The sequence below is a fragment of the Acanthochromis polyacanthus genome, chromosome 3 (assembly GCF_021347895.1).
Source record: "Acanthochromis polyacanthus isolate Apoly-LR-REF ecotype Palm Island chromosome 3, KAUST_Apoly_ChrSc, whole genome shotgun sequence".
Taxonomy (NCBI): domain Eukaryota; kingdom Metazoa; phylum Chordata; class Actinopteri; family Pomacentridae; genus Acanthochromis; species Acanthochromis polyacanthus.
The window spans coordinates 457,454-482,246 of record NC_067115.1 but is presented as its reverse complement, the minus strand read 5'-3'; the positions used below and the strand labels follow the sequence as shown (position 1 = coordinate 482,246).

The 24,793-nt window shown below is 44.0% G+C and overlaps 2 protein-coding genes and 1 long non-coding RNA gene across 3 annotated transcripts in view; 1 reads left to right on the top strand and 2 right to left on the bottom strand.

Moving 5' to 3' along the window:
* LOC110968516 (son of sevenless homolog 1) overlaps positions 1-4,304 on the bottom strand; it is a 28,766-nt gene extending 24,462 nt beyond the window's left edge. The window contains 2 exon segments of the mRNA XM_051945159.1: positions 1,508-1,633; positions 3,562-4,304. Coding sequence (XP_051801119.1) covers positions 1,508-1,633; positions 3,562-3,648 — 213 coding nt within the window. The 5' untranslated portion in view covers positions 3,649-4,304.
* Positions 4,305-4,311: 7 nt separating this feature from the next.
* On the top strand, positions 4,312-6,842 carry LOC110968517 (uncharacterized). Its single transcript, XR_002596886.2, has 2 exons — positions 4,312-4,428; positions 5,035-6,842. It is a non-coding gene; the product is annotated as an uncharacterized LOC110968517 (long non-coding RNA).
* A 1,108-nt stretch (positions 6,843-7,950) lies between these two features.
* On the bottom strand, positions 7,951-24,772 carry tmem178a (transmembrane protein 178a). Its single transcript, XM_022218425.2, has 4 exons — positions 24,118-24,772; positions 20,307-20,420; positions 13,206-13,343; positions 7,951-12,826 (listed from the first exon to the last, which is right to left on the bottom strand). Exons 1-4 carry the CDS (start codon positions 24,653-24,655, stop codon positions 12,585-12,587), a joined length of 1,032 nt encoding a protein of 343 aa, XP_022074117.1. The 5' UTR covers positions 24,656-24,772; the 3' UTR covers positions 7,951-12,584.
* Positions 24,773-24,793: the final 21 nt, after the last annotated feature.

Genomic DNA, 24,793 nt, shown 5'->3' with positions numbered 1-24,793 from the left:
CATGACGATGACTGGCTAATAAGCCGATTCAGATTCCCTAGAGCAGTACTCTTGGATCTATGTGCTGAACTGGGCCGTCTCAGACCGACCCCCCCGCCCAAACCATCTCGGTACAGACACAGGAGCTGACGACTCGGGGTTTCTGGTGACACCGGCTCCTTCCAGCGTTAAGTGGCCGACAGGTCTGTGTTTTATATGAAGAATATATGAGGTTACATTTGTTGTCTAAATCCTATCTGGGTCTGATAAACAGTTAAATGATGTCCTTTAGGTCTGGATATCACAACCATCCCTCAGCGCAATAATGCCAGCTGTTTGGATGACATTATAAACATGACCAGTCAGTACATCAGGTTTCCTTACACTGTGGGTGAACAGGCCAACATTAAACGGCAATTTGCAGCAATGTCCGGTTTCCCAAATGTAATCGGTGTAACTGACTGCACTCATGTTGCTGTAAGGGCTCCGAGTGAAGATGAATTTGTCTGTGTGAAAAAATGCACATTCAATCAGTGTACAAATTATTTGTACATCGGACATGATCATAAATTTAGTGGCAGGGTGGCCTGGATCAACACATGATTCATTCATTCTGATGCACAGCAGTGAAAAGACTGCAGGGGGCGCTGCGTGAAATGCCGTGGATCAGCAGCTTATTTATATACAGATACATTCATGAGTTACTTTGCATTGACCATTCATGGTAAAATGTGGGTGTGTTGTGGGCGGAATGTGAGGTGGATCCACCTGTGCAATCTTCCAGCTGCTGTGTGATTATAAAGAAATTGCGTGCAGCTGTGCTTACACACAGTTTTATAAATCGGGGGTGAAGGGCATACGCCCATTTCAGATTTTCGGTGTATACAAACTTTTAGTATGGATCCTACACAATGTTTTATAAATGAGGCCCCTGGTCTTTAGCTGGTCGAAACATCAAGACTTTAACTGGTCTAAACATCTGGACTGATGTGGTCTAAATGAAACAGTGAACACAGCAGAGGGTTAGGATCACAGGTGTCATTGATCACACTGCAGGACACACCTGTCCTCTGTTCTGATTGGACAGTTATGGACAGTGTGCTCTGATTGGCTACAGGTGACAGACTCTAACCAGCTCTGATTGGCTGGATACCGCAGGTTGTTGTCCCAGTGTGATCAGCTGACTCAACACATGACCAAACAAGAACACAGCATGACCTGGGGGGTCAAACATCAGAGGAGGGGGGTCAAAGGTCAGGGGTCACAGGGGGGTCAGAGGGGGCAGGGTTAAAACACCAGCACATTGTGGTGTTTTTCCAAACAGCACCTCATTGTCACTGTAGCCTCCATCAGCTGGAAACAAGAAGCAAACCAGACCAATCACACTCCAGCCTCACTGTGATGTCATCATCAGGGACATAGCTCATTGGTTCTTCAGCCGCCTTAAAGTAACTTCATTCATTATCTGTGGTGTCAATTAGTGTGTCTGTATGTGTGTGCAGTGTAGTGATGTGTGTCTGTTGTGTACCTCCACGTCCTGCACACTGCGAGGCTGAGCCTGACATAACATGCTGAGCAGCAGCAGGATCAGCTCCTCGATGTACTGCAGCGCCTCCTGCTGGGAGACCAGGTTAGGATGCACCTGGTTCAGTACCTGCACCACACACATAGACAGACAGACAGAACTGTGATTGGTTGTTTAAATCACTGGGACAGAAACACATTGGGGATCAATAATCAATAGATAACCTGATCATAATCTGGTATTGATCATGCAGCTGTCTGTCAGGAGCACCATTCCCAGCATGCACTGCTGCCCAGCAGGCTGCAGAGAGTCTCTACTGCCACCAGGTGGACCAGAGCAGCAACACACCTGAAGCTGCACGACCCAATCAGCTGTCAGTTTACTGTCATAGAAACCAGAATGTTTTCACACAGAATCTAACCTGAGCTGCTGCTGGCCACGCCCCCTTCAGGAAGAAGACTCTGTCTGTCTGACAGGTAAATCAGAATTTCTATCTTCTCACATTTTCCACTATATCTGTGTGAATGTTTTCAACTTATTTTATATTTTTTATTTATTGTTTTCTATAGTTATCTCATGACTCTGTTATTCTTGATTCATGATGGACACCAACAGCCAAAAGCTAATTCTCTGCATGTGGTTACGTATTTGGCCAAAGTTGATTCTGATTTAATGGAGCTAACGTTGGCTAGCATGTTAGCAAGTGGTATGGTTGAGTTTCTCTGTGTCATCCTCGTTCTGCTGTCTGACAACAGAAACATTTGGAAATGAGAGCAGCTGTATTGTAGTTCAGCTGGATTTAAATGTAGCTTAATGAGCACAGAGAGCAGGAGAGAAGCTAACAGATGATAACATGCAAGCACAGTAATCCACCCAGTTCTGGTATACAGTTTAAATTAACAGTAATGCTAGCCACATTAGCCTACAGCATGCTAACACTGAGGATTGTCATATTGTTGTGGCTATAGCTAATGCTAGCTCCATTAGCCTACAGCATGCTAACACTGAGGATTCTCATATTGTTGTGGCTATAGCTAATGCTAGCTCCATTAGCCTACAGCATGCTAACACTGAGGATTCTCATATTGTTGTGGCTATAGCTAATGCTAGCTCCATTAGCCTACAGCATGCTAACACTGAGGATTCTCATATTGTTGTGGCTATAGCTAATGCTAGCTCCATTAGCCTACAGCATGCTAACACTGAGGATTGTCATATTGTTGTGGCTATAGCTAATGCTAGCTCCATTAGCCTACAGCATGCTAACACTGAGGATTCTCATATTGTTGTGGCTATAGCTAATGCTAGCTCCATTAGCCTACAGCATGCTAACACTGAGGATTCTCATATTGTTGTGGCTATAGCTAATGCTAGCTCCATTAGCCTACAGCATGCTAACACTGAGGATTCTCATATTGTTGTGGCTATAGCTAATGCTAGCTCCATTAGCCTACAGCATGCTAACACTGAGGATTCTCATATTGTTGTGGCTATAGCTAATGCTAGCTCCATTAGCCTACAGCATGCTAACACTGAGGATTCTCATATTGTTGTGGCTATAGCTAATGCCAGCCACATTAGCCTACAGCATAATAACACTGAGGGTTCTCCTATAGGGGAGGTCCTGTGCATACAAACGTGTTCTTATGTGTATTTCTAACTCAGTAAAAGAGATTTTTACTTCTGGAGCTTCAGCAAGACAGAGATGACCGATCACATCACACCAGGATGCTGATGTCACAGACCGTTTACTGCAACACAACATCACACACTCCTGCAGGTGTGTGTGGTTTGTAGTGAACACACACTCCTGCAGGTCTCTGTTGGACCAACAAACTGCTGCTCCTTTCCATGATCATCATCAGAACCTTCCTGTTCACACACTGGATCAATATTCTGATTTATTGATCATTTGACCTGATCAGGTCCAATCAGACCCCCTGATTACCACAGACTGGATCCCATTGGTCCCAACAGACTGGACCTGCAGGGGTGTGAGTTTTACATATGTGTTGTGTGTCTGTTGTGTGTCTGGATGTTGTGAGTCTGTTGTGTACCTTTTCCAGGGAAGGCACCAGCAGGCCTCTCCACTTCGGTGTGTTGTCCTCACTGAAGAAGTCGTACAGCAGCTGGGCCGCCTGCATGGCTGCTGCTGCCGCGGGGTCTGAGCGCCGCAGCCGGACACACACGCTCGGTTCCCCGGTTTACATGAACGCTGAGACGGACTGTCCGGGTCCAGCGGGGCGGGCGGAGCCGAGAGCCTCAGAACATCCAGGGCGATCCTCCAGAGCAGCCGCTGTCGCTGCGACCATCCTCGGCCGCTACACGGAGAGCTAGCCGCGGCCGGACGCTCCACAGCTAACCGTTAGCTCGGCGGCTAGCAGCGGACTGTTGGGTGTAGCTCACCGGGAGGAGAGCATAGTGGCCGGGACCCGCTCCGGACCTCCAGCACCGGGACGCTGTTAGCCTGTTAGCAACGGTCAGCCTCCATCAGCGAAGGGTCGGTTAACAGGCTGACCGGGTAGCAGCTGCTGGTTCCTGGCAGGCTGAGCGCCGGCGGACGGTTACCGTGGATCGGTGCAGATCAGCGGGCAGCTCGGTGCTCTCCGCCCCGCTCCTCTGCGAACATCCCACCGACACGCAGGCTCTCTGATGAAGCTGCTGCTCGGGGGTGTCGGCTCCTCCCGCTCCGTCCTCCGGACTGCCTCACTCAGCTGCTGCGGCCCCAGGCCCCTGACAGTCGGTCAGCCACCGAGCTAACGGCGGACGGTTGTTGTGGCTCCGGTGTGCGGTACCGTATGAGGTGGAGCGGTTGGGCATGCGCAGTGGGCTGGTCCTGACGTACATGGGCGGGGCTTCTGGTGGGCGTGCGTCCTTCTTTGCGCATGTCAGGGTGGTGTCTTCTGCCCCTGGCGGCAACGGTGGTACTGCACTTTATTATTATTATCATTATTAATATTATTTATTCTTATTATTGTATCACTGCCCTGTTATTGCTTCATGTTTGTCATTCAGTCTTAAATTTCCAGTCTTTCCTTTAACTCTGATTTTAGTTCATGTCTTATGGAATATAAAAGTTCTTCAAATGTGTCTAGACATCCATCCATTCTCTATAGACAGGTCACCAGTCTGTCACAGGGCTACATATACAGACACACAATCACACTCACATTCACACCTTCGGGCAATTTAGAGTCATCAATTAACCTCAGCATATTTTTGGACTGTGGGAGGAAGCCAGAGTACCCGGAGAAAACCCACGCATGCACAGGGAGAACATGCAAACTCCATGCAGAAAGATCCCAGGCCCAGGCCGGGATTTGAACCGGGGATCTTCTTGCTGCAAGGCCAAAGTGCTAACCACTATACCACTGTGCAGCCCTGTGTCTAGACATGTTGATTGTAAATAGGAGATGTCGGTGGTTTTAATGAATCAACAGCCTCACTTTGTTTTTACAAACCTAAAAATAATTCTAAAATAATGTGTGTTTGGATTTTCTTTAACTGATCTGTTTTCTACTGGGCTTCAGGAGAAACCAACCAGCCTTCTCTTCAAGGTTCTTAAAGACGTTTCAGAATGAACTCCATCGGTCAGTCCAACTGCTTTCTACTGGAGCTCTGAGGATCTACAGAGATCTAAACATTTTCCTGATGTTCCTAAGTTCTCTACAGAACAGGATCCTCTCATCGTTAAACTGAACAGAACCCAGGATGCTTTCAGTTCTTCAGCTCATCGTATCTTCTACTGGTGGATCGTTCAGCATTTCTGGATGTTTAGTTTGGATCCACAAGTTAGTTGAAGGTTCCAGGTTCCAGGTTCTCCTCATGGTAAAAACACCATTTCTGCTGCCGGAAGGATCTGGTGGTCCTTTAAGGAGCCTTTGGGTTTTCTTTAAAGGACCATTTGAAGAAATGTTTTTTTAAAGAACCTTTTTGCTGAAAGGTTCTATGTGGAACTGAAATGGTTTCTCCATGGCACCACTGCAAAGAACCTTCTTCTGAGTGTGTCTGCTTGATGTTCTTTGGTGAAATGATCCTCAGTCGCTGCTGGAGCTTCCTGATGGATCCACAACCAGTCAGATTTATGTCTCAGATGGTTCCCCTGATGTTTCTGGAACGTTCTTCATGCTTCATCAGCCTGCTGACTGACAGTTTTTATGTTTTCAGAGCTGGTTTGGCCATTCTAAGAACAATTTGTTAAACATTATTAAGAATTCAATAAAACACGTCAGAATGACCTTATATCTTCTGTCATTTCACCCAGTGAATGTAACGGAACCAGAACCTAGGAGCTGACGGAGAGGACACAGAACACAGGTTGGTTTCATTGATCAGATCTTAGAGGAGCTTTCAGACACTAATCTGAATATACAGTGAGTATGGAAAGTATTCAGACCCCTTGAAATTTTTCACTCTCTGTGTCATTGAAGCCATTTGCCAAAATCAAAAAAGTTCATTTTATTTCTCATTAATGTACACTCAGCACCCCATCTTGACAGAAGAAAAAACAGAAATGTAGAAATTTTTGCAAATGTATTAAAAAATAAAAACTGAAATATGACATGGTCAGAAGTATTCAGAGCCTGTGCTCAGTATTGAGTAGAAGCTCCTTTTCAGCTCGTACAGCCATGAGTCTTCTTGGGAATGACACAACAAGTTTTTCACACCTGGATTTGGGGATCCTCTGCATTCTTCCTGGCAGATCCTCTCCAGTTCTGTCAGGTTGGATGGTGAACGTTGGTGGACAGACATTCTGAGGTCTCTCCAGAGATGCTCCATTGGGTTTAGGTCAGGGCTCTGGCTGGGCCAGTCAAGAACGGTCACAGAGTTGTTTTGAAGCCACTCCTTTGTTATTGTAGCTGTGTGCTTAGGGTCATTGTCCTGTTGAAAGGTGAACCTTCAGCCCAGTCTGAGGTCCTGAGCGCTCTGGAAGAGGTTTTCCTCCAGGATATCTCTGTACTTGGCCGCATTCATCCTTCCTTCAGTTGCAACCAGTCGTCCTGTCCCTGCAGCTGAAAAACACCCCCCCCCCAACATGATGCTCCCACCACCATGTTTCACTGTAGGGATTCTATTGGGCAGGTGATGAGCAGTGCCTGCTCCCATCCCTCCCCCTTGCCCTCCTCTGTCCTTCTCAACCCCCCCGGCCAGCAGGCAGATGGGTCCCCCCTATATAGAGCCGGGTTCTACTCGAGGTTTCTTCCCTGTTAAAAGGGTGTTTTCCTGCCACTGTCTCCTTTGGGCTTGCTCTGGGGGTCAGGCATATGGGTTCTGTAAAGCGTCTTGAGACGATTTGACTGTAATTGACGGTATATAAATAAAATTGAATTGAATTGAATTGAATTGAATTTTCTCCACACATACCGCTTAGAATTAACACCAGAAAGTTCAATCTTGGTCTCATCAGACCAGAGAATCTTATTTCTCATAGTCTGGGAGTCCTTCATGTGTTTTTTCAAACTCTATGCTTTCATGTGTCTTGCACTGAGGAGAGGCTTCCGTCGGGCCACTCTGCCATAAAGCCCCGACTGGTGGAGGGCTGCAGTGATAGTTGACTTTGTGGAACTTTCTCCTATCTCCTGACTGCATCTCTGGAGCTCAGCCACAGTGATCTTTGGGTTCTTCTTTACCTCTCTCACCAAGGCTCTTCTCCCACCATTGCTCAGTTTGGCTGGACGGCCAGGTCTAGGAAGAGTTGTGGTCGTCCCAAACTTCTTCCATTTGAGGATTATGGAGGCCACTGTGCTCTGAGGAACCTTGAGTGCTGCAGAAATTCTTTTATAACCTTGTCCAGATCTGTGCTTTGCCACAATTCTGTCTCTGAGCTCCTTGGGCAGTTCCTTCCACCTCATGATTCTCATTTGCTCTGACATGCACTGTGAGCTGTAAGGTCTTATATAGACAGGTGTGTGCCTTTCCTAATCAAGTCCAATCAGTTTAATTAAACACAGCTGGACTCCAATAAAGAAGCAGAACCATCTGGAGGAGGATCAGAAGAAATGGACAGCATGTGAGTTAAATATGAATGTCGCTGCAAAGGCTCTGAATACTTCTGACCATGTGATATTTCAGTTTTTCTTTTTTAATACATTTGCAAACATTTCTACATTTCTGTTTTTTTCTGTCAGGATGGGGTGCTGAGTGTACATTAATGAGAAATAAAATGAACTTTTTGATTTTGCCAAATGGCTGCAATGACACAGAGTGAAACATTTCAAAGGGTCTGAATACTTTCTGTACCAGCTGTATGTGGAACCTCGCTTGTTTGAATGTCTGCTAGTTCTGCTGTGTAGAAAACAGTAAAAACAGATGGAACTACTAATGGTGAAGAAGAACAAAGTGAGTGTTGGAACAACAGCGGCTTCATGTCAGAGTCCTGGTCCAACAAACATTTAATACTCTGTTATAAATGCAGATTAATGTGGAAATGAGAACTGAGGCTGCAGTCAGGTTTATACTGTTTATTTACAGCTCAACATCAGGATCCCAACACAAACCACACAGAATGTCCAGCAGGGGGCAGCAGAGGACAGGGAGGATGTTTCAGACAGAATAGGGGAGTATAATAGGATGTCGTTTCCTCATCAGGGTCTGGAGGTTTACTGGAATTAAACTTCAGGATCTCCAGACAAACAAACCTCCACCAGCAGAGGTCAGCAGACTCTGGTTCAGACTCCAGATCAGTTTAGTTTGCTAAGTTTAGAATCACTGTCTGTTGCTACATTCTCTACATGTTCCACTATGTTCTCTACATGTTCCAAAGCTCCACTTGGTCCAACTTATTTTAGATCTTCAACACGACCACCTAAGACCACCTTTTCCACCCTAAGGAGGTCTCCTTAGGGTGGAAAAGGTGGTCTTGGGAGGGTAAAGGAGAGGGTACGACAGGGTATGGGGGTAGACAGTGAAGAGGATTATGGGTAACAGCATGTATATGATGCGGTACAAACCATGGAGGAGTATTCATTGGTATCAGGAAATAGGAGGGGCAAATGGGGCATCAAAGGGCATCACATGTTACAAGAAAGGTATGGGAGTGTGATATATTACAGAGCATTAAGACCAGAGGAGGGGTATTATGGGGTATCATAGGCAACAGAAAGAATGAGGGGCATCTGGGAGGGCAACAGCAGGAGAATAGGAGGGCATCATGGTTAGAGGGTAGAACAGAGGTAGCAACAAATATATCAGGAATCTGAAGACACTGGAGGTATTATGGTGATCACAGATTGTACTAAAAGGGTATGATGGGTACTAGAGGGGTATGATGGGTATTTTTAAAGGGTGTGGTGGGTTTCAGAGGGGAAAATGTTGTAACAAATGATCTCAAATGCCCCAGAGGGGTTTCTGGAGGAATTAGGGAATTTTAGGGAGAACTTAGCATATAGCGAGTGGACTGGTAGGGATCAGAGAGTATGTTGGGGCATCAGAGGGCATCAAAGGTTCAGTGAGGGGTATGTTGTGTGGCAGAGCCTATTGCAGGGTTTGAGTGAGTGATGGAACCAGTATGATGGGTATGGTGGGGTATCAGGCATTACAGAAGGCATCAGGGGGTATTTAAGGAAAATGAGGTATCAAAACAGGGCATCTGAGAAAATATGGGGTATCAGAGAATATGAAAGGCAATTAGGATATTAACAGATCAATCTGGGGTATCAGGAGGAGGGGCTTCAGAAGGCATCTAGGGATCTGATGAGGAGTACTGGATAGATGCTGATCATTTATACCTGATTGGACGTCAACATTATCTCAGACATACCCTGTTAATAGCGAAGAAACAGTCACTGCACTCAGCCCGCACAGTCAGAGGGTAAAGAGATGGGGTATCAGGGGTATCAGGGGGCGTTAGAAAGACACTGATTATTAGAGAGCCCTCAGACCTGGCTGAATGTTGACTCCTTCATTTTATGAGGAACAAAGCACCAAGCAGCAGGTGTCACAGAACGCATCAGTACCTGGTCACCTGGCCACACCTGAGCAGGTGGAGGAGACGGTGGTTCTCCTCCAGAGCAACACAGGGTTCTGATGTTCCACAGGTGCCTGCTGAGTCGGCTGTTTGAAGAGTAAAGGGACTCGTTTGGTTCCGTTGTAAAGGTTCCACGTGTTCTCCTCAGTCAGCGTGGTTAAACAGTTCAGTCTGTGGCTCAGCTCGCAGCTGACGTCTGAAAGTATGAAACTAACATAACACTGCTTCAGATAAAAACACTTCTATGTACACGTCTGTCTGAGAGGAGGAATGCTGATTCAACCCTGCAGTAAGAGGTCTGCTTCAGTCCTGATCAGTCTGCCTTATTCACACTGGGCTGATGTTTGGGTTCTGGGTTCTACTGTTCTCCTACTGTCTCTGTGATTTTTACTTGGAGAGAACTTTAGGCATTCTAACTAGGAATGTCCCGATTCAGTTTGTTTGCCATCAGTCTGATTCAAGTCATTCAATATTCAGTCTGATCTAATTCCATTTTCCTGTTAATACACAATACAATTAGATTACAGTAAAGCAAGTCAGTCCACTGTATCTGCTGAACAACTGGATGTCTCTGCAATGCATGAATACAAGAACACTGTCCGAATGTAGTACTAGAGGATAACTGTAGTACTAGAGACGGCATGGCTCAGTGGGTAGAGTGGCCGTCTCACAACCGGAAGGTTGCAGTTCGATCTTCGGCCCGTCGTGCTCATATCGAGGTGTTCCTGAGTGAGACCCCTAACCCCTAACTGCTCCTGGTGGGTCGTGGTTAGCGCCTTGCATGGCAGCTTCCGCCATCAGTGTGTGAATGGGTGAATGTGATGTATCATCATGTAAAGCGCGAAATAAATACAACCATTTACCATTTAGAGAGTACTAGAGGATAACTGTAGTACTAGATGGTAGGATGTACTGCAGTAAACCAGTTTTCTCTCCATGATGTCATAGATGTAGCTATAGATCAGCTGCAGGTCCTGGTTGTTCCACCAGGTGGAGCCTCTTCCTGTTTGTCACTGAGATTACAGTTCATGGTAAATCAGAGAGCATTGTGGGAGTTTAGCAGAAACCGGCACCATGACCAAGACTAATGAGGATTTAGTCTGTTTGGGTCTGAACATATGGATTAAATCTGATCTGAGGATGTTTGTTTAGAAGCTGAGAAACAGACTTTATCCTGCCGCTATGAAACGTCTCTGATGGGCCCAGAAATCAACATTAGACTCCAACAACCTGCAGGGCTGGATCAGCAGCGCCCCCTATATGTGGATGTGTGTTCATGTTGTGAATTATGTTAATGTGTGTATGTTGTGTGTATGCGCATAGATAGAGATACTTTATTAATCTGCGGGGAAATTGAAGTTGGTTCTGTTCTTTCTGCTTTCTCTGTCTTCACTGCTCTGTGTGTATGTGGTGTGTATGTTGCGTGTTCAGGTTAACATGTGACTAAAGCCACGTGTCCCCTAGATGTGATTTTCCAACACGGTAACGCACCACATCTGAACATCGCAAGGCCGGCTGTCGGTCACTAGCGGGTCGCTACACTTCAGTGAAAAATATTTCTGAAAGCATTTGAGGAGAGAAATAATCTGCAGCAGCAGAATCTGTCCTGGTTTTAGTTCACCAACAGCTGGTTTAGAAGTTTGAGGACAGTTTCAGGATGTGTGGAATCTCCTCACGCCACATTAAATTTGCATAAAGTAGAAGTCCAGTCTACTTTATGCAAATGAGCTGCAGGTAAACACACTGCAACCGGACCAGAATGCCACATGCTCTGTGTTTATCCGACTCATGTGCTGGACTGTCCAGCTGAAAGCTCGGTCATGTGACCACGTAGTGACCTGCTGTTGGTCCAGCGCTGTCATGTGACCATGCTGTCGTCCACTAGTGACCGTCCGTTGTCTGTGGGATTTTCAGATGTGGTGCGTTACCATGTGGGAAAATCGCATCTAGTCAACACGTGGCTTAAACATCAACAATCTACTGCTGAGAATAAAAACACAGCGTGTGTCCTGATTGGACGAGCTCTCTGAAGACAGACACTGATTTGTCCATCAGCAGGTCAGCTGACCTTGTTTACACTGGAGGGGCTTCCTGATTGGATGCTGCCTCAGGTGTTGCTCAGTACAGGCCAGTTCCTGCTTTCTGCATCTACAAAGGTTGACGTGATGGAAGTCCACCAAATCCTCAGAAGGTCTGTGTGAATGTTGTTCCTCACTGATAGATCTCCATCACCTTCGTGTTCCTCACTAGAGCTGTAGTTGGAGGAGCTTTGATCTTCCATCTTCCCATCCACAGAGCCTGGAGAACAATCCCAAACACAGAGATGCAGTCTGATCTGGACTAGCTGCTGAATCAGACACATTCTGTGATCCACATGAGGCAATCTCTGCTGGAGTTAGAACATTGTCTCTGTGAAGATGTAGAAAGTATGATCCTGAAGGGATGGAGCCACCAACAGCTGCAGAAACAGGTCCGGAGCTTCACAACCTGATCCAAAACCACAGGAGGACCTGGCCCAGCTGTGGAGGACCTTGAGAACAGCAGATGTGGTCTGGCTCATGACTGATTGTGGTTTTAAAAGTTCTGGACGAGGTGCTGGTCCTGGTGTCAGGTGAGCAGGTCCTCCTACAGGTGTGTAAATATCCTGCCCAGTCTGGGGGTGTCACTGATCAAACAATAAAGTGGAGTGAAGATGGTCACCTGGACTCACCTGGACTCGCCTGGACTCACCTGGACTCGCCTGGACTCACCTGGACTCGCCTGGACTCACCTGGACTCGCCTGGACTCCATACATCAGCTGGTCAATGACCTGACAGTTTGTGGATGAGCCACTGATCAGGAGAACTTCCTGCCTGATAATCAATGAACCCAATCAGTGATGTCAACAGTGGCCACGCCCACCTGAGCAGGTGAGCATGAACCAGGTTAACAGGGGTCCAGATGGAGATACTGTGGAGGCCTGGACTGGGTTTCTTCACGTCCACATCAGAACCAGCCAGAAGGAGGCGCTGTTGTTCAAACAGGTAGCAGCTCCAGCTGGAGTCTGTCTAGAACCTAAGAGAACCTGCAGCAGGTCCAGGTGTGTTCCAGGTGAGTCCGGTCTCCTGAGCAGCTCAGACGGAGGACTCGCGGGCGGTTTTGGACCGCAGCGCTCCGGCTCTGCTCAGGAAGGGGAAGGTGGTTCCAAGGCAGCCGGAGGCCACTGTCAGACCCAGACTGGCCCAGGCGCAGCAGATGGACCAACCATAGCCGTGGTCCACGTCTGCTGGAAGACCATAGATGAAGGGAGGGTTCCTGGACAGGTCGTAGGTCACACTGGCTGCATAGGTGCACAGAGAGATGGTGCAGAAGATCCCTGACCATGGAGAACAGAGAACACACCACAGAACACGTCAGAGAACACGTCAGAGAACATGTCAGAGAACACCCTGGAGAAAAGCGAACAGGCTCTAAATGAAGTTCTATAATAATCACTGGAACATCAGAGGAACATGGAACAGGTTCTTCAGAAAGAACAAAGTGGTGTTCTGCCTGCATGTTCCTCCCACACAGAGAACCTGATGTTCTCCTGATATTCACGGATGATGTCAAAGCAGAGAACACCCATGTTCCTGCAGTGAACGTCACACATGTTGAAAGCGTCACACTCTAATTAGATCATATGGATCCAGGATTAGATCTGACTACCAGCAGGGGGAGCCAGAGGCCTGCAGGTAGACCAGGTGTGTTCTCACCTGCCATGAGGAACAGCAGCCCAGAGACGTGTTGAGTCAGACTCTCCTCCCAGAAGAACCCGACTGACGCCACGATGCTGCCGCACAGCAGGACGGCAGCCGCCATGCCGAGGAACCCGGCCGTGATCCGCCGCAGGTCTGCACACGGAACATACACATGTGTGTTACTTCTGTGTTTAGGAGAACATGTACACACATGATACTTGTATGTTCAATAGAGTTACACACACAATAATTATGTGCTTAATATGTTATTTAAATGTGACATGCACGTTATATACATGTTACATACATGTTGTATACATGTTCTATGCATGTTGTTTATGTGTTATTTACATGTTACATAGATGCTCTATACACATGACATAAATGTTATTTAGATGTTATATAACATTCTGTTAACTTTTTTATGTTACATAAATGTGAGAAACAGGTTAAATATGTTATATTTAGATTACATACATGTTATTTATATGTTACACAGACTTTACTTCCACATTCTGACACATTAATAATATGATAAATAAACATGAAATAAAGGTTCCATATGGGTGTGTGTGCTACATGCAGTACATTTACATGTTATATACACATTACATGCATGTTATTTATAAGTTACATACACATTAAACACAGGTAAATTCTATGGTACATACATGTTACACAGATTATGGACATATGAATACTCATGTTATAAACATGAGATATACACAGAAACACCACACAGATAAAATGTTATAAACATGTTACAAGCATGATACAAACACGCTACATACACACAGATGAACATGTTACAAACATATTACATAGACACAGATAAACATGTTAAAAACATACTACATACATGTAGATAAACATGGTATTAACATACTACATACATCAGAAAAACATGGTATTAATATGCAGCATGCATGCAGATAAACATGTTATAAACATACTACATACATGTAGATAAACATGGTATTAACATCCAACATACATGCAGATAAACATGTTATAAATATCCAACATACATGCAGATAAACATGTTATAAATATCCAACATACATGCAGAAAAACATGTTATAAATATCCAACATACATGCAGATAAACATGTTATAAACATCCAACATACATGCAGATAAACTGAACATGCGGCTCCCAGTAATGAATGTGTTAAATGATGAAACAGGGTGTTGCCGTGGTAACTGTCTCCCGCTCTCCCCCCCACTGTTGCTCTGTGCTGTTACATAAAACTGTCATGGCAGGTTTCCATGGCAATCAGCGACATGTGAGTTCATGTCAAATCAGAAGAGGCAAAAAGGAAGAACGATCCATAATCAATAATCTGAAGTCACTACAGTGTGATGTGAACAGCCAATAGGAGGACGAGGCTTTGAGTGATGTAAGAGGGTCAAGATCCTGCACTGTGATTGGTCAAGAGGCTGTTTAGAGCCTCTGTTCTGGCTGCAGGTAACCCTCACACCTAAATCTGATGGAAACATGGAGACAGAAAAAAATCTCCAGGATGAAGAGATGGGAGGATCTTCAGGAGGAACCAGCTGGAGGTTCTACTATCTCCAGGACCTGGAAGACTGAGAACCTCCACAAAATGATGAGAAGACAACATTAGTCCCGAGTTTAACGTCTGAGGAGACATGATGGACATGATGGTTCCTGGATTTCACGTTGTTCAAACTAAATACTTAAATTTGCATCGTCCAAACAGAAGACATCTCTGAGTTCTCTTCTCCCTCATGTAGTTCTGGTTCCACATTAGATTTTCCTGACAGATCCACAGATCTGAGATGAATCACTGCAGTGTTGGTTTCTCAGGAGATCAGAGGGAAGGAGCCTCATGTTTACAGGGTCAGGAATCTGAATTCATCTCCATGGAAACACTCGAGGTGTTGAGTCCTGTCTAGAAGCTTTTAATCTTCCATGAGATGAAGACGATGTTTCCTGTTTCTGTCCGATGATAGTCACACAACTAACGCAACTAACAAAACTAACACAACTAACACTACTAATACAACGAATGCAATTAACAATTAACACAGCTAAAGCACCTAACACAACTAATGCAACTAATACAACTAATGCAATTAACAATTAACTCAACTAAAGCAGCAAACACAACTAAGGCAACTAATGTAATTAACATAACAAACACAACTAATGCAACTAACACAATGAACACAATGAACACAACTAATACAACTAATGCAACTAATGCAACTAACAATTAACTCAACTAATGCAACTAACACAACAAACACAACTAACGTAACTAACACAATTAACTCAACGAACACAACTAATGCAACTAACACAACTAACACAACTAACTCAACGAACACAACTAACGCAACTAATGCAACTAACACAACTAACAGAACTAACTCAACTGATACAACTAATGCAACTAACAATTAACTCAACTAACGCAACTAACGCAACAAACACAACTAACTCAACTAACACAACTAATACAAGTAATGCAACTAATGCAACTAATGCAACTAACAATTAACTCAACTAACGCAACTAACAATTAACACAACTTACGCAACTAATGCAACTAACGCAACTAACACAACTAACGCAACTAACGCAACTAATACAACGAATACAAATAATGCAACTAACGCAACTAACAATTAACACAACTTACGCAACTAATGCAACTAACGCAACTAACGCAACTAACGCAACTAACACAACTAATACAACTAATACAAATAATGCAACTAACGCAACTAACAATTAACACAACTTACGGAACTAACGCAACTAACGCAACTAACACAACTAACACAACTAATACAACGAATGCAACGAATGCAACGAATGCAACTAACAATTAACACAACTTACGCAACTAACGCAACTAACGCAACTAACACAACTAACACAACGAACACAACTAATACAACTAATGCAACTAACAATTAACTCAACTAATGCAACTAACACAACTAACACAACTAACGTAACTAACACAATTAACTCAACGAACACAACTAACGCAACTAATGCAACTAACACAAGTAACACAACTAACTCAACGAACACAATTGACTCAACTAATGCAACTAACACAACTAACTCAACTAACACAACTAACGCAAGTAACGCAACTGACACAACTAACTCAACTAACACAACTAATGCAACTAATACAACTAATGCAACTAACAATTAACTAAACTAACGCAACTAACGCAACTAACACAATTAACGCAACTAACGCAACTAATACAACTAATGCAACTAATACAAATAATGCAACTAATGCAACTAACAATTAACTCAACTAACGCAACTAACACAACTAACACAACTAATACAACTAATGCAACTAATGCAACTAACAATTAACTCAACTAACGCAACTAACACAACTAACACAACTAACGCAACTAACACAACTAGCACAACTAACACAAGTAATGCAACTAACACAATTAACACAACTAATGCAACTAATGCAACTAACAATTAACTCAACTAAAGCAACTAACACAACTAACGCAACTAATACAACTAACGTAACTAACACAACTAACTCAACTAACACAACTAATACAACTAATACAAATAATGCAACTAACACAACTAACACAACTAATACAACTAATGCAACTAACGCAACTAACGCAACTAACACCACTAACGCAACTAACACAACTAACACAACTAACACAACTAATACAATTAACGCAACTAATGCAACTAATGCAACTAACAATTAACGGAACTAACACAAAGAACACAAATAACATAACTAACTCAAATAACACAACTAACGCAAATAACAAAAATAAAACAAATAATGCAACTAACACAAATACAAATAACACAACTAATACAACTAATGCAACTAACACAACTAATAAAATGCAACTAATGCAACTCATACAACAAATACAACTAATGCAACTAATGCAACTAATGCAATTAATGCAACTAACGCAACTAACACAACTAATACAACTAATACAAATAATGCAACTAACACAACTAATACAACTAATGCAACTAACACAACTAACGCAACTAACGCAACTAACACAACTAACGTAACTAACACAACTAATGCAACTAACGCAACTAACACCACTAACACAACTAACACAACTAACACAACTAATACAATTAACGCAACTAATGCAACTAATGCAACTAACAATTAACGGAACTAACACAAAGAACACAAATAACATAACTAACACAAATAACACAACTAACGCAACTAATAAAATAAAACAAATAATGCAACTAACAAATACAAATAACACAACTAATACAACTAATGCAACTAACACAACTAATACAATACAACGAATGCAACGAATGCAACTCATACAACTAATGCAACTAACACAACTAACACAACTAATATAACTAATGCAATTAATGCAACTAATGCAACTAACACAACAAACAGAACTAACAGAACTAACGCAACTAACACAACTAATACAAATAATGCAACTAACACAACTAATACAACTAACACAACTAACGCAACTAACGCAACTAACACCACTAACGCAACTAACACAACTAACACAACTAATACAATTAATGCAACTAATGCAACTAATGCAACTAACAATTAACGGAACTAACACAAAGAACACAAATAACATAACTAACACAAATAACACAACTAACGCAACTAACAAAAATAAAACAAATAATGCAACTAACACAAATACAAATAACACAACTAATACAACTAATGCAACTAACACAACTAATACAATACAACTAATGCAACTAATGCAACTCATACAACAAATACAACTAATGCAACTAATGCAACTAACACAACTAATACAACTAATGCAACTAATGCAATTAATGCAACTAATGCAACTAACACAACTAACACAACTAATACAACTAATGCAATTAATGCAACTAATGCAACTAACACAACTAACAGAACTAACAGAACTAACGCAACTAAAGCAAATAATGCAACTAACAATTAACACAAATAACACAACTAACACAACTAACACAACTAATGCAACTAACAATTAACACAAATAACACAACTAACACAAATAACACAAATAACACAAATAACACAACTAATACAATTAACGCAATTAGCGCAACTAACACAACTAACACAATTAACTTAACTAATACAACTAACACAACTAACACAATTAACTTAACTAACACAACTAACGCAACTAGCGCAAGTAACGCAACTAACACAACTAATACAACTAATACAACTAATGCAACTAATACAACTAATACAACCAGCGCAACTAACACAACTAATACAACTAACACAAATAACACAACTAACACAACTAATACAACTAATGCAACTAATACAACTAATACAACTAACGCAACTAACACAACTAATACAACTAACAAAACTGACACAACTAATACAACTAACACAACTAATAAAACTAATGCAACTAACACAACTAATACAACTAATGCAACTGACACAACTAACACAAATAACACAACTAACACAAATAACACAACTAACAAAACTAACACAATCAATGCAACTACACAACTAACACAAATAACACAACTAATACAACTAATGCAGCGAACACAACTAATACAATTAACGCAATTAGCACAACTAACACAACTAACACAACTAACACAATTAACTCAACTAATACAACTAACACAACTAATGCAACTAGCGCAAGTAACGCAACTGGCGCAACTAACACAACTAACACAACTAATACAACTAATACAACTAACACAACTAATACAACTAATGCAACTAATACAACTAACACAACTAATACAACTCATGCAACTAATACAACTAATACAACTAACACAACTTACACAACTAATACAACTAACAAAACTAATACAACTAATGCAACTAACACAACTAATACAATACAACTAATGCAACTAATGCAACTCATACAACTAATACAACTAATGCAATTAATGCAACTAATGCAACTAACACAACTAACAGAACTAACAGAACTAACGCAACTAAAGCAAATAATGCAACTAACAATTAACACAAATAACACAACTAACACAACTAATGCAACTAACAATTAACACAAATAACACAACTAACACAAATAACACAACTAATGCAGCGAACACAACTAATACAATTAACGCAATTAGCGCAACTAACACAACTAACACAACTAACACAATTAACTTAACTAATACAACTAACACAACTAACGCAACTAGCGCAAGTAACGCAACTAGCGCAACTAACACAACTAACACAACTAATACAACTAATACAACTAACGCAACTAACACAACTAATACAACTAACACAAATAACACAACCAACACAACTAATACAACTAATGCAACTAATACAACTAATACAACTAACGCAACTAACGCAACTAATACAACTAACAAAACTGACACAACTAATACAACTAACACAACTAATAAAACTAATGCAACTAACACAACTAATACAACTAATGCAACTAATACAACTAATGCAACTGACACAACTAACACAAATAACACAACTAACAAAACTAACACAATCAATGCAACTAACACAACTAACACAAATAACACAACTAATACAACTGATGCAGCGAATACAACTAATACAATTAACGCAATTAGCGCAACTAACACAACTAACACAACTAACACAATTAACTCAACTAATACAACTAACACAACTAATGCAACTAGCGCAAGTAACGCAACTGGCGCAACTAACACAACTAACACAACTAATACAACTAATACAACTAACACAACTAATACAACTAATGCAACTAATACAACTAACACAACTAATACAACTAACAAAACTGACACAACTAACACAACTAATACAACTAACACAACTAACACAACTAATACAACTAACACAACTAATACAACTAACAAAACTGACACAACTAACACAACTAACACAACTAATACAACTAACACAACTTACACAACTAACACAAATAACACAACTAACACAACTAATTCAACTAACACAACTTACATAAATAACACAACTAATACAACTAATACAACTAACAACTAACACAAATAACACAACTGTTTTTGTGTGTTGTGTGTCTGTTGTGTGTCTGTTGTGTACTCACGCAGCAGGTGCCACTCGTCCTGCTGGATGGTCCTGGTCAGGTTCAGGGGGATGTTCCGGAGTCTGATTGGTTGAGAGAAGTGATATTTGACGGCAGTGCAGCGATCTGCGATACCTGTAGAGTCACACAGGTGAGACACCTTAATGACATCACTGATGACATCAACACAACTGTAGTCAAAGGATCAGGTTCCATCCACGGTTCTACTCAGAGTGGACAGGAGAAGAAGAACCTCCACACTGAACCAACGAGCAGATCTACTAGAAGAACACCATGGAGACATCAGGACTACCAGGACCAGGACTACTAGGACCAGGATGACCAGGACCAGGACTACCAGGACCAGGACTACCAGGACCAGGACTACCAGAACCAGGACGACCAGGACCAGGACTACCAGGACCAGAATGACCAGGACCAGAATGACCAGGACCAGGACTACCAGGACCAGGACTACCAGGACCAGAACTACCAGGACCAGAACTACCAGGACCAGAACGGCCAGGACCAGAACTACCAGAACCACAACGACTAGGACCAGAATGACCAGGACCAGGACTACCAGAACCAGGATAACCAGGACCGAGACTACCAGGACCAGGACTACCAGGACCAGGACTACCAGGACCAGAACGACCAGGACCAGAATGACCAGGACCAGGACTACCAGGACCAGGAATACCAGGACCAAGACTACCAAGACCAGGCCTACCAGAACCAGAAGGACCAGGACTACCAGGACCAGAACTACCACGACCAAGACTAGCGGGACCAGGACTACTAGGACTACCAGGACCAAGACTACCAGGACCAGGACTACCAGGACCAGAATGACTAGGACCAGAACTACTAGGACCAGGACTACCAGGACCAGAACAACTAGGACCAGAATGACCAGGACCTGGACTACCAGAACCAGGATGACCAGGACCAAGACGACCAGGACCAGGACTACCAGGACCAGGACAACCAGGACCAAGACTACCAGGACCAGGACTACCAGGACCAAGACTACCAGGACCAGGACTACCAGGACCAGAATGACTGGGACCAGAAGGACCAGGACCTGGACTACCAGAACCAGGATGACCAGGACCAAGACTACCAGGACCAGGACTACCAGGACCAGAACAACTAGGACCAGAATGACCAGGACCTGGACTACCAGAACCAGGATGACCAGGACCAAGACGACCAGGACCAGGACTACCAGGACCAGAACAACCAGGACCAAGACTACCAGGACCAGGACTACCAGGACCAAGACTACCAGGACCAGGACTACCAGGACCAGAATGACTGGGACCAGAAGGACCAGGACCTGGACTACCAGAACCAGGATGACCAGGACCAAGACTAACAGGACCAGGACTACCAGGACCAGAACGACCAGGACCAGGACTACCAGAACCAGGACGACCAGGACCAGAATGACCAGGACCAAGACTACCAGGACCAGGACTACCAGGACCAGAATGACCAGGACCAGAAGGACCAGGACCAGGACCAGGACTACCAGGAGCAAGACTACCAGGACCAGAATGACCAGGACCAGGACTACAAGGACCAGGACTACCAGGACCAGAATGACCAGGACTACCAGGACCAGGACTACCAAGACCAGAACTACCAGGACCAGAATGACCAGGACCAGAACTACCAGGACAAAGACTACCAGGACCAGAATGACCAGGACCAGGATGACCAGGACCAGGACTACCAGGACCACAATGACCAGGACCACAATGACCAGGACCAGGACTACCAGGACCAAGTCTACCAGAACCAGGACGACCAGGACCAGGACGACCAGGACCAGGACTACCAGGACCAGAACGACCGGGACCAGAAGAACCAGGACTACCAGGACCAAGGCTACAAGGACCAGAACGACCAGGACCAGGACTACCACGACCAGAACTACCAGGACCAAGACTACCAGGACCAGGACTACCAGGACCAGAATGACCAGGACCAGAATGACGAGGACCAGGACTACCAGGACCAGGACGACCAGGACCAAGACTACCAGGACCACGACTACCAGGACCAGAACGACCGGGACCAGAAGGACCAGGACTACCAGGACTTGAACTACCAGGACCAGGACTAGCAGGACTAGCCAGAACTCCCCAGGAGTACCCAGGACTAACCAGAACCAGGACTACCCAGGACCAGAACTAACCGGGACCAGGACAACCCAGGACCAGGACTTACCAGACCTAAAAAGTCTGTGTTGTGGGAAATGGATTCTGTGAGCTGCTGTAGTGAAGACAACAGAGCTGGACTGAAGGAGGTCTCTGAGGCTTCCAGAGACAAACCACTGCTGAACTGATCATGGAGGCTGTTTGTTTGTTTGTTGGAAGATAAACAGGAAGTTGCTGCTGAGCTGATCATGGAGGTTGTTTGTTTGTTTTAAGATAAACAGGAAGTTGCTGCTGATCCTCCCCTCAGGGATCGATTGGTTTAATCTGATCTGAGCTCAGCTCCAGTCTAATGCAGTGTAATGATCTGAAACATGATGTTAGCTAATGTGATTGTAGCTCCGTAATCTGATGTGTGGTCTGAGTGTTGTCGGGTTCTGCTGCTCTCCAAAGCTCTGACCTTCACCTTTAACTGGCAGCCGGCCAAAACCCGGCGAGACAGAACCTGCTGAGACAGAACCTGCTGAGATAGAACCTGCTGAGACAGAACCTCCTGAGACAGAACATGTCGAGATAGAACCTGCTGAGACAGAACCTGCTGAGATAGAACCTGCTGAGACAGAACCTCCTGAGACAGAACATGTCAAGATAGAACTTGCTGAGACAGAACCTGCTGAGATAGAACATGTCGAAAAAGAACCTGCTGAGACAGAACCTGCTGAGATAGAACATGTCGAGATAGAACCTGCTGAGATAGAACATGTCGAGATAGAACCTGCTGAGATAGAACATGTCGAGATAGAACCTGCTGAGATAGAACATGTCGAAATAGAACCTGCTGAGACAGAACCTGCTGAGATAGAACCTGCTGAGACAGAACATGTCGAGATAGAACTTGCTGAGACAGAACCTGCTGAGATAGAACCTGCTGAGACAGAACATGTCGAGATAGAACTTGCTGAGACAGAACCTGCTGAGATAGAACATGTCGAAATAGAACCTGCTGAGACAGAACCTGCTGAGATAGAACCTGCTGAGACAGAACATGTCGAGATAGAACTTGCTGAGACAGAACCTGCTGAGACAGAACATGTCGAAATAGAACCTGCTGAGACAGAACCTGCTGAGATAGAACCTGCTGAGATAGAACATGTCGAGATAGAACCTGCTGAGATAGAACATGTCGAAATAGAATCTGCTGAGATAGAACCGATCACAGTCTAAAACCAGTCTGAAACCAGTGTGAAACCAGTCTAGAACCAGTCTAGAACCAGTCTGAAACCAGTCAGTTTACTGGTCAGACTGGTTGGTCGTGTTCTGTGATCATTTATGAAAACTGTTGCATAAAAACACAAAATTCAGATCTATGAACAAGCTCCACTGGTTATAGTATATATTTATATATGTATGTGTGTCCATTAATGCTTTAATAATGTTGCATATGCATATATGTGTGTTTATTTACACATACATGTCCTTTATCATATTATATTATATTATATTAATGTATGCAATGTACCTGTAAATAAACTATACATAAAGTGACCCTGGTCCAATAATACATGATTAATACTGTATATTTATACATATAATATTTAATAAACTGTGTACTACTGTGCATGTATATTATATTACTGTGTACTACTGTGTATTTATATACACCTTACCTCGGTCTATGAGCTTGTCGATGTCCGGGTCCAGGCCCTTGAAGTAGCACTTCCTCCAGAGGCCGGAATGCGTGGAGAACAGCGGCCTGCCGCACTCCGTCTCCAGGATGCCCATCCCCAGGATGGCCCTCCAGTTCTCCAGCAGCTCCTCCTCTCTGCTGCCCACATGAACGGGCTTCATGAGCGCTACGTCCCGCTGCCGGGCGCCGCCGCTGCCGGTGTCCACCAGCGGCAGGTGATAGATGGGCATCTCCCGGTTCTTCTGGTCGTTGGAGTCGGATCCGTGGCGGTCGCAGTTGTCCTTGTGGCGGCGGGTGTCGGTCTGGTACCAGTGGTCGGTGGAGATGGCGGTGACCAGCAGCAGCAGCGACAGCACGCTGAGCGCCAGGCTCACCGCGGACACCGTCACCGTGGCCGGTCGGGCTCTTTCCATGGCCGGCACATGGACCGAGCCGCTCCCGGTGCCGCTGCCGGAGCACGTACCGCCTCCCCCGTCGCCGCTCGCTCGGTTCCCGCCGCTGCTTCCGTTACTGGGCATCTTTTGCTGCCATCCTCGCGCCCATCAGCCGTTCCAGGTTTGCCCTCGAGAGCGCGTTGTCATGCCGACTGACGGTCCGTCAGAGCTGCGTCAAGGTGGAGGCAGGTACCGGTACCAGGGGGCGGGAGGAGGGCTGCC

Bases quoted from the DNA above. Each gene is read 5' to 3' on its own strand.
- tmem178a (XM_022218425.2), bottom strand. From the start codon at position 24,655: ATGCCCAGTAACGGAAGCAGCGGCGGGAACCGAGCGAGCGGCGACGGG. The intron at 13,344-20,306 runs GTGAGTACACAA...TTCCGTGTGCAG, and splicing joins GGACGAGTGGCACCTGCTGC to ACCTGCGGCGGATCACGGCC. The intron at 12,827-13,205 runs GTGAGAACACAC...CTCCATGGTCAG, and splicing joins GCTGCTGTTCCTCATGGCAG to GGATCTTCTGCACCATCTCT.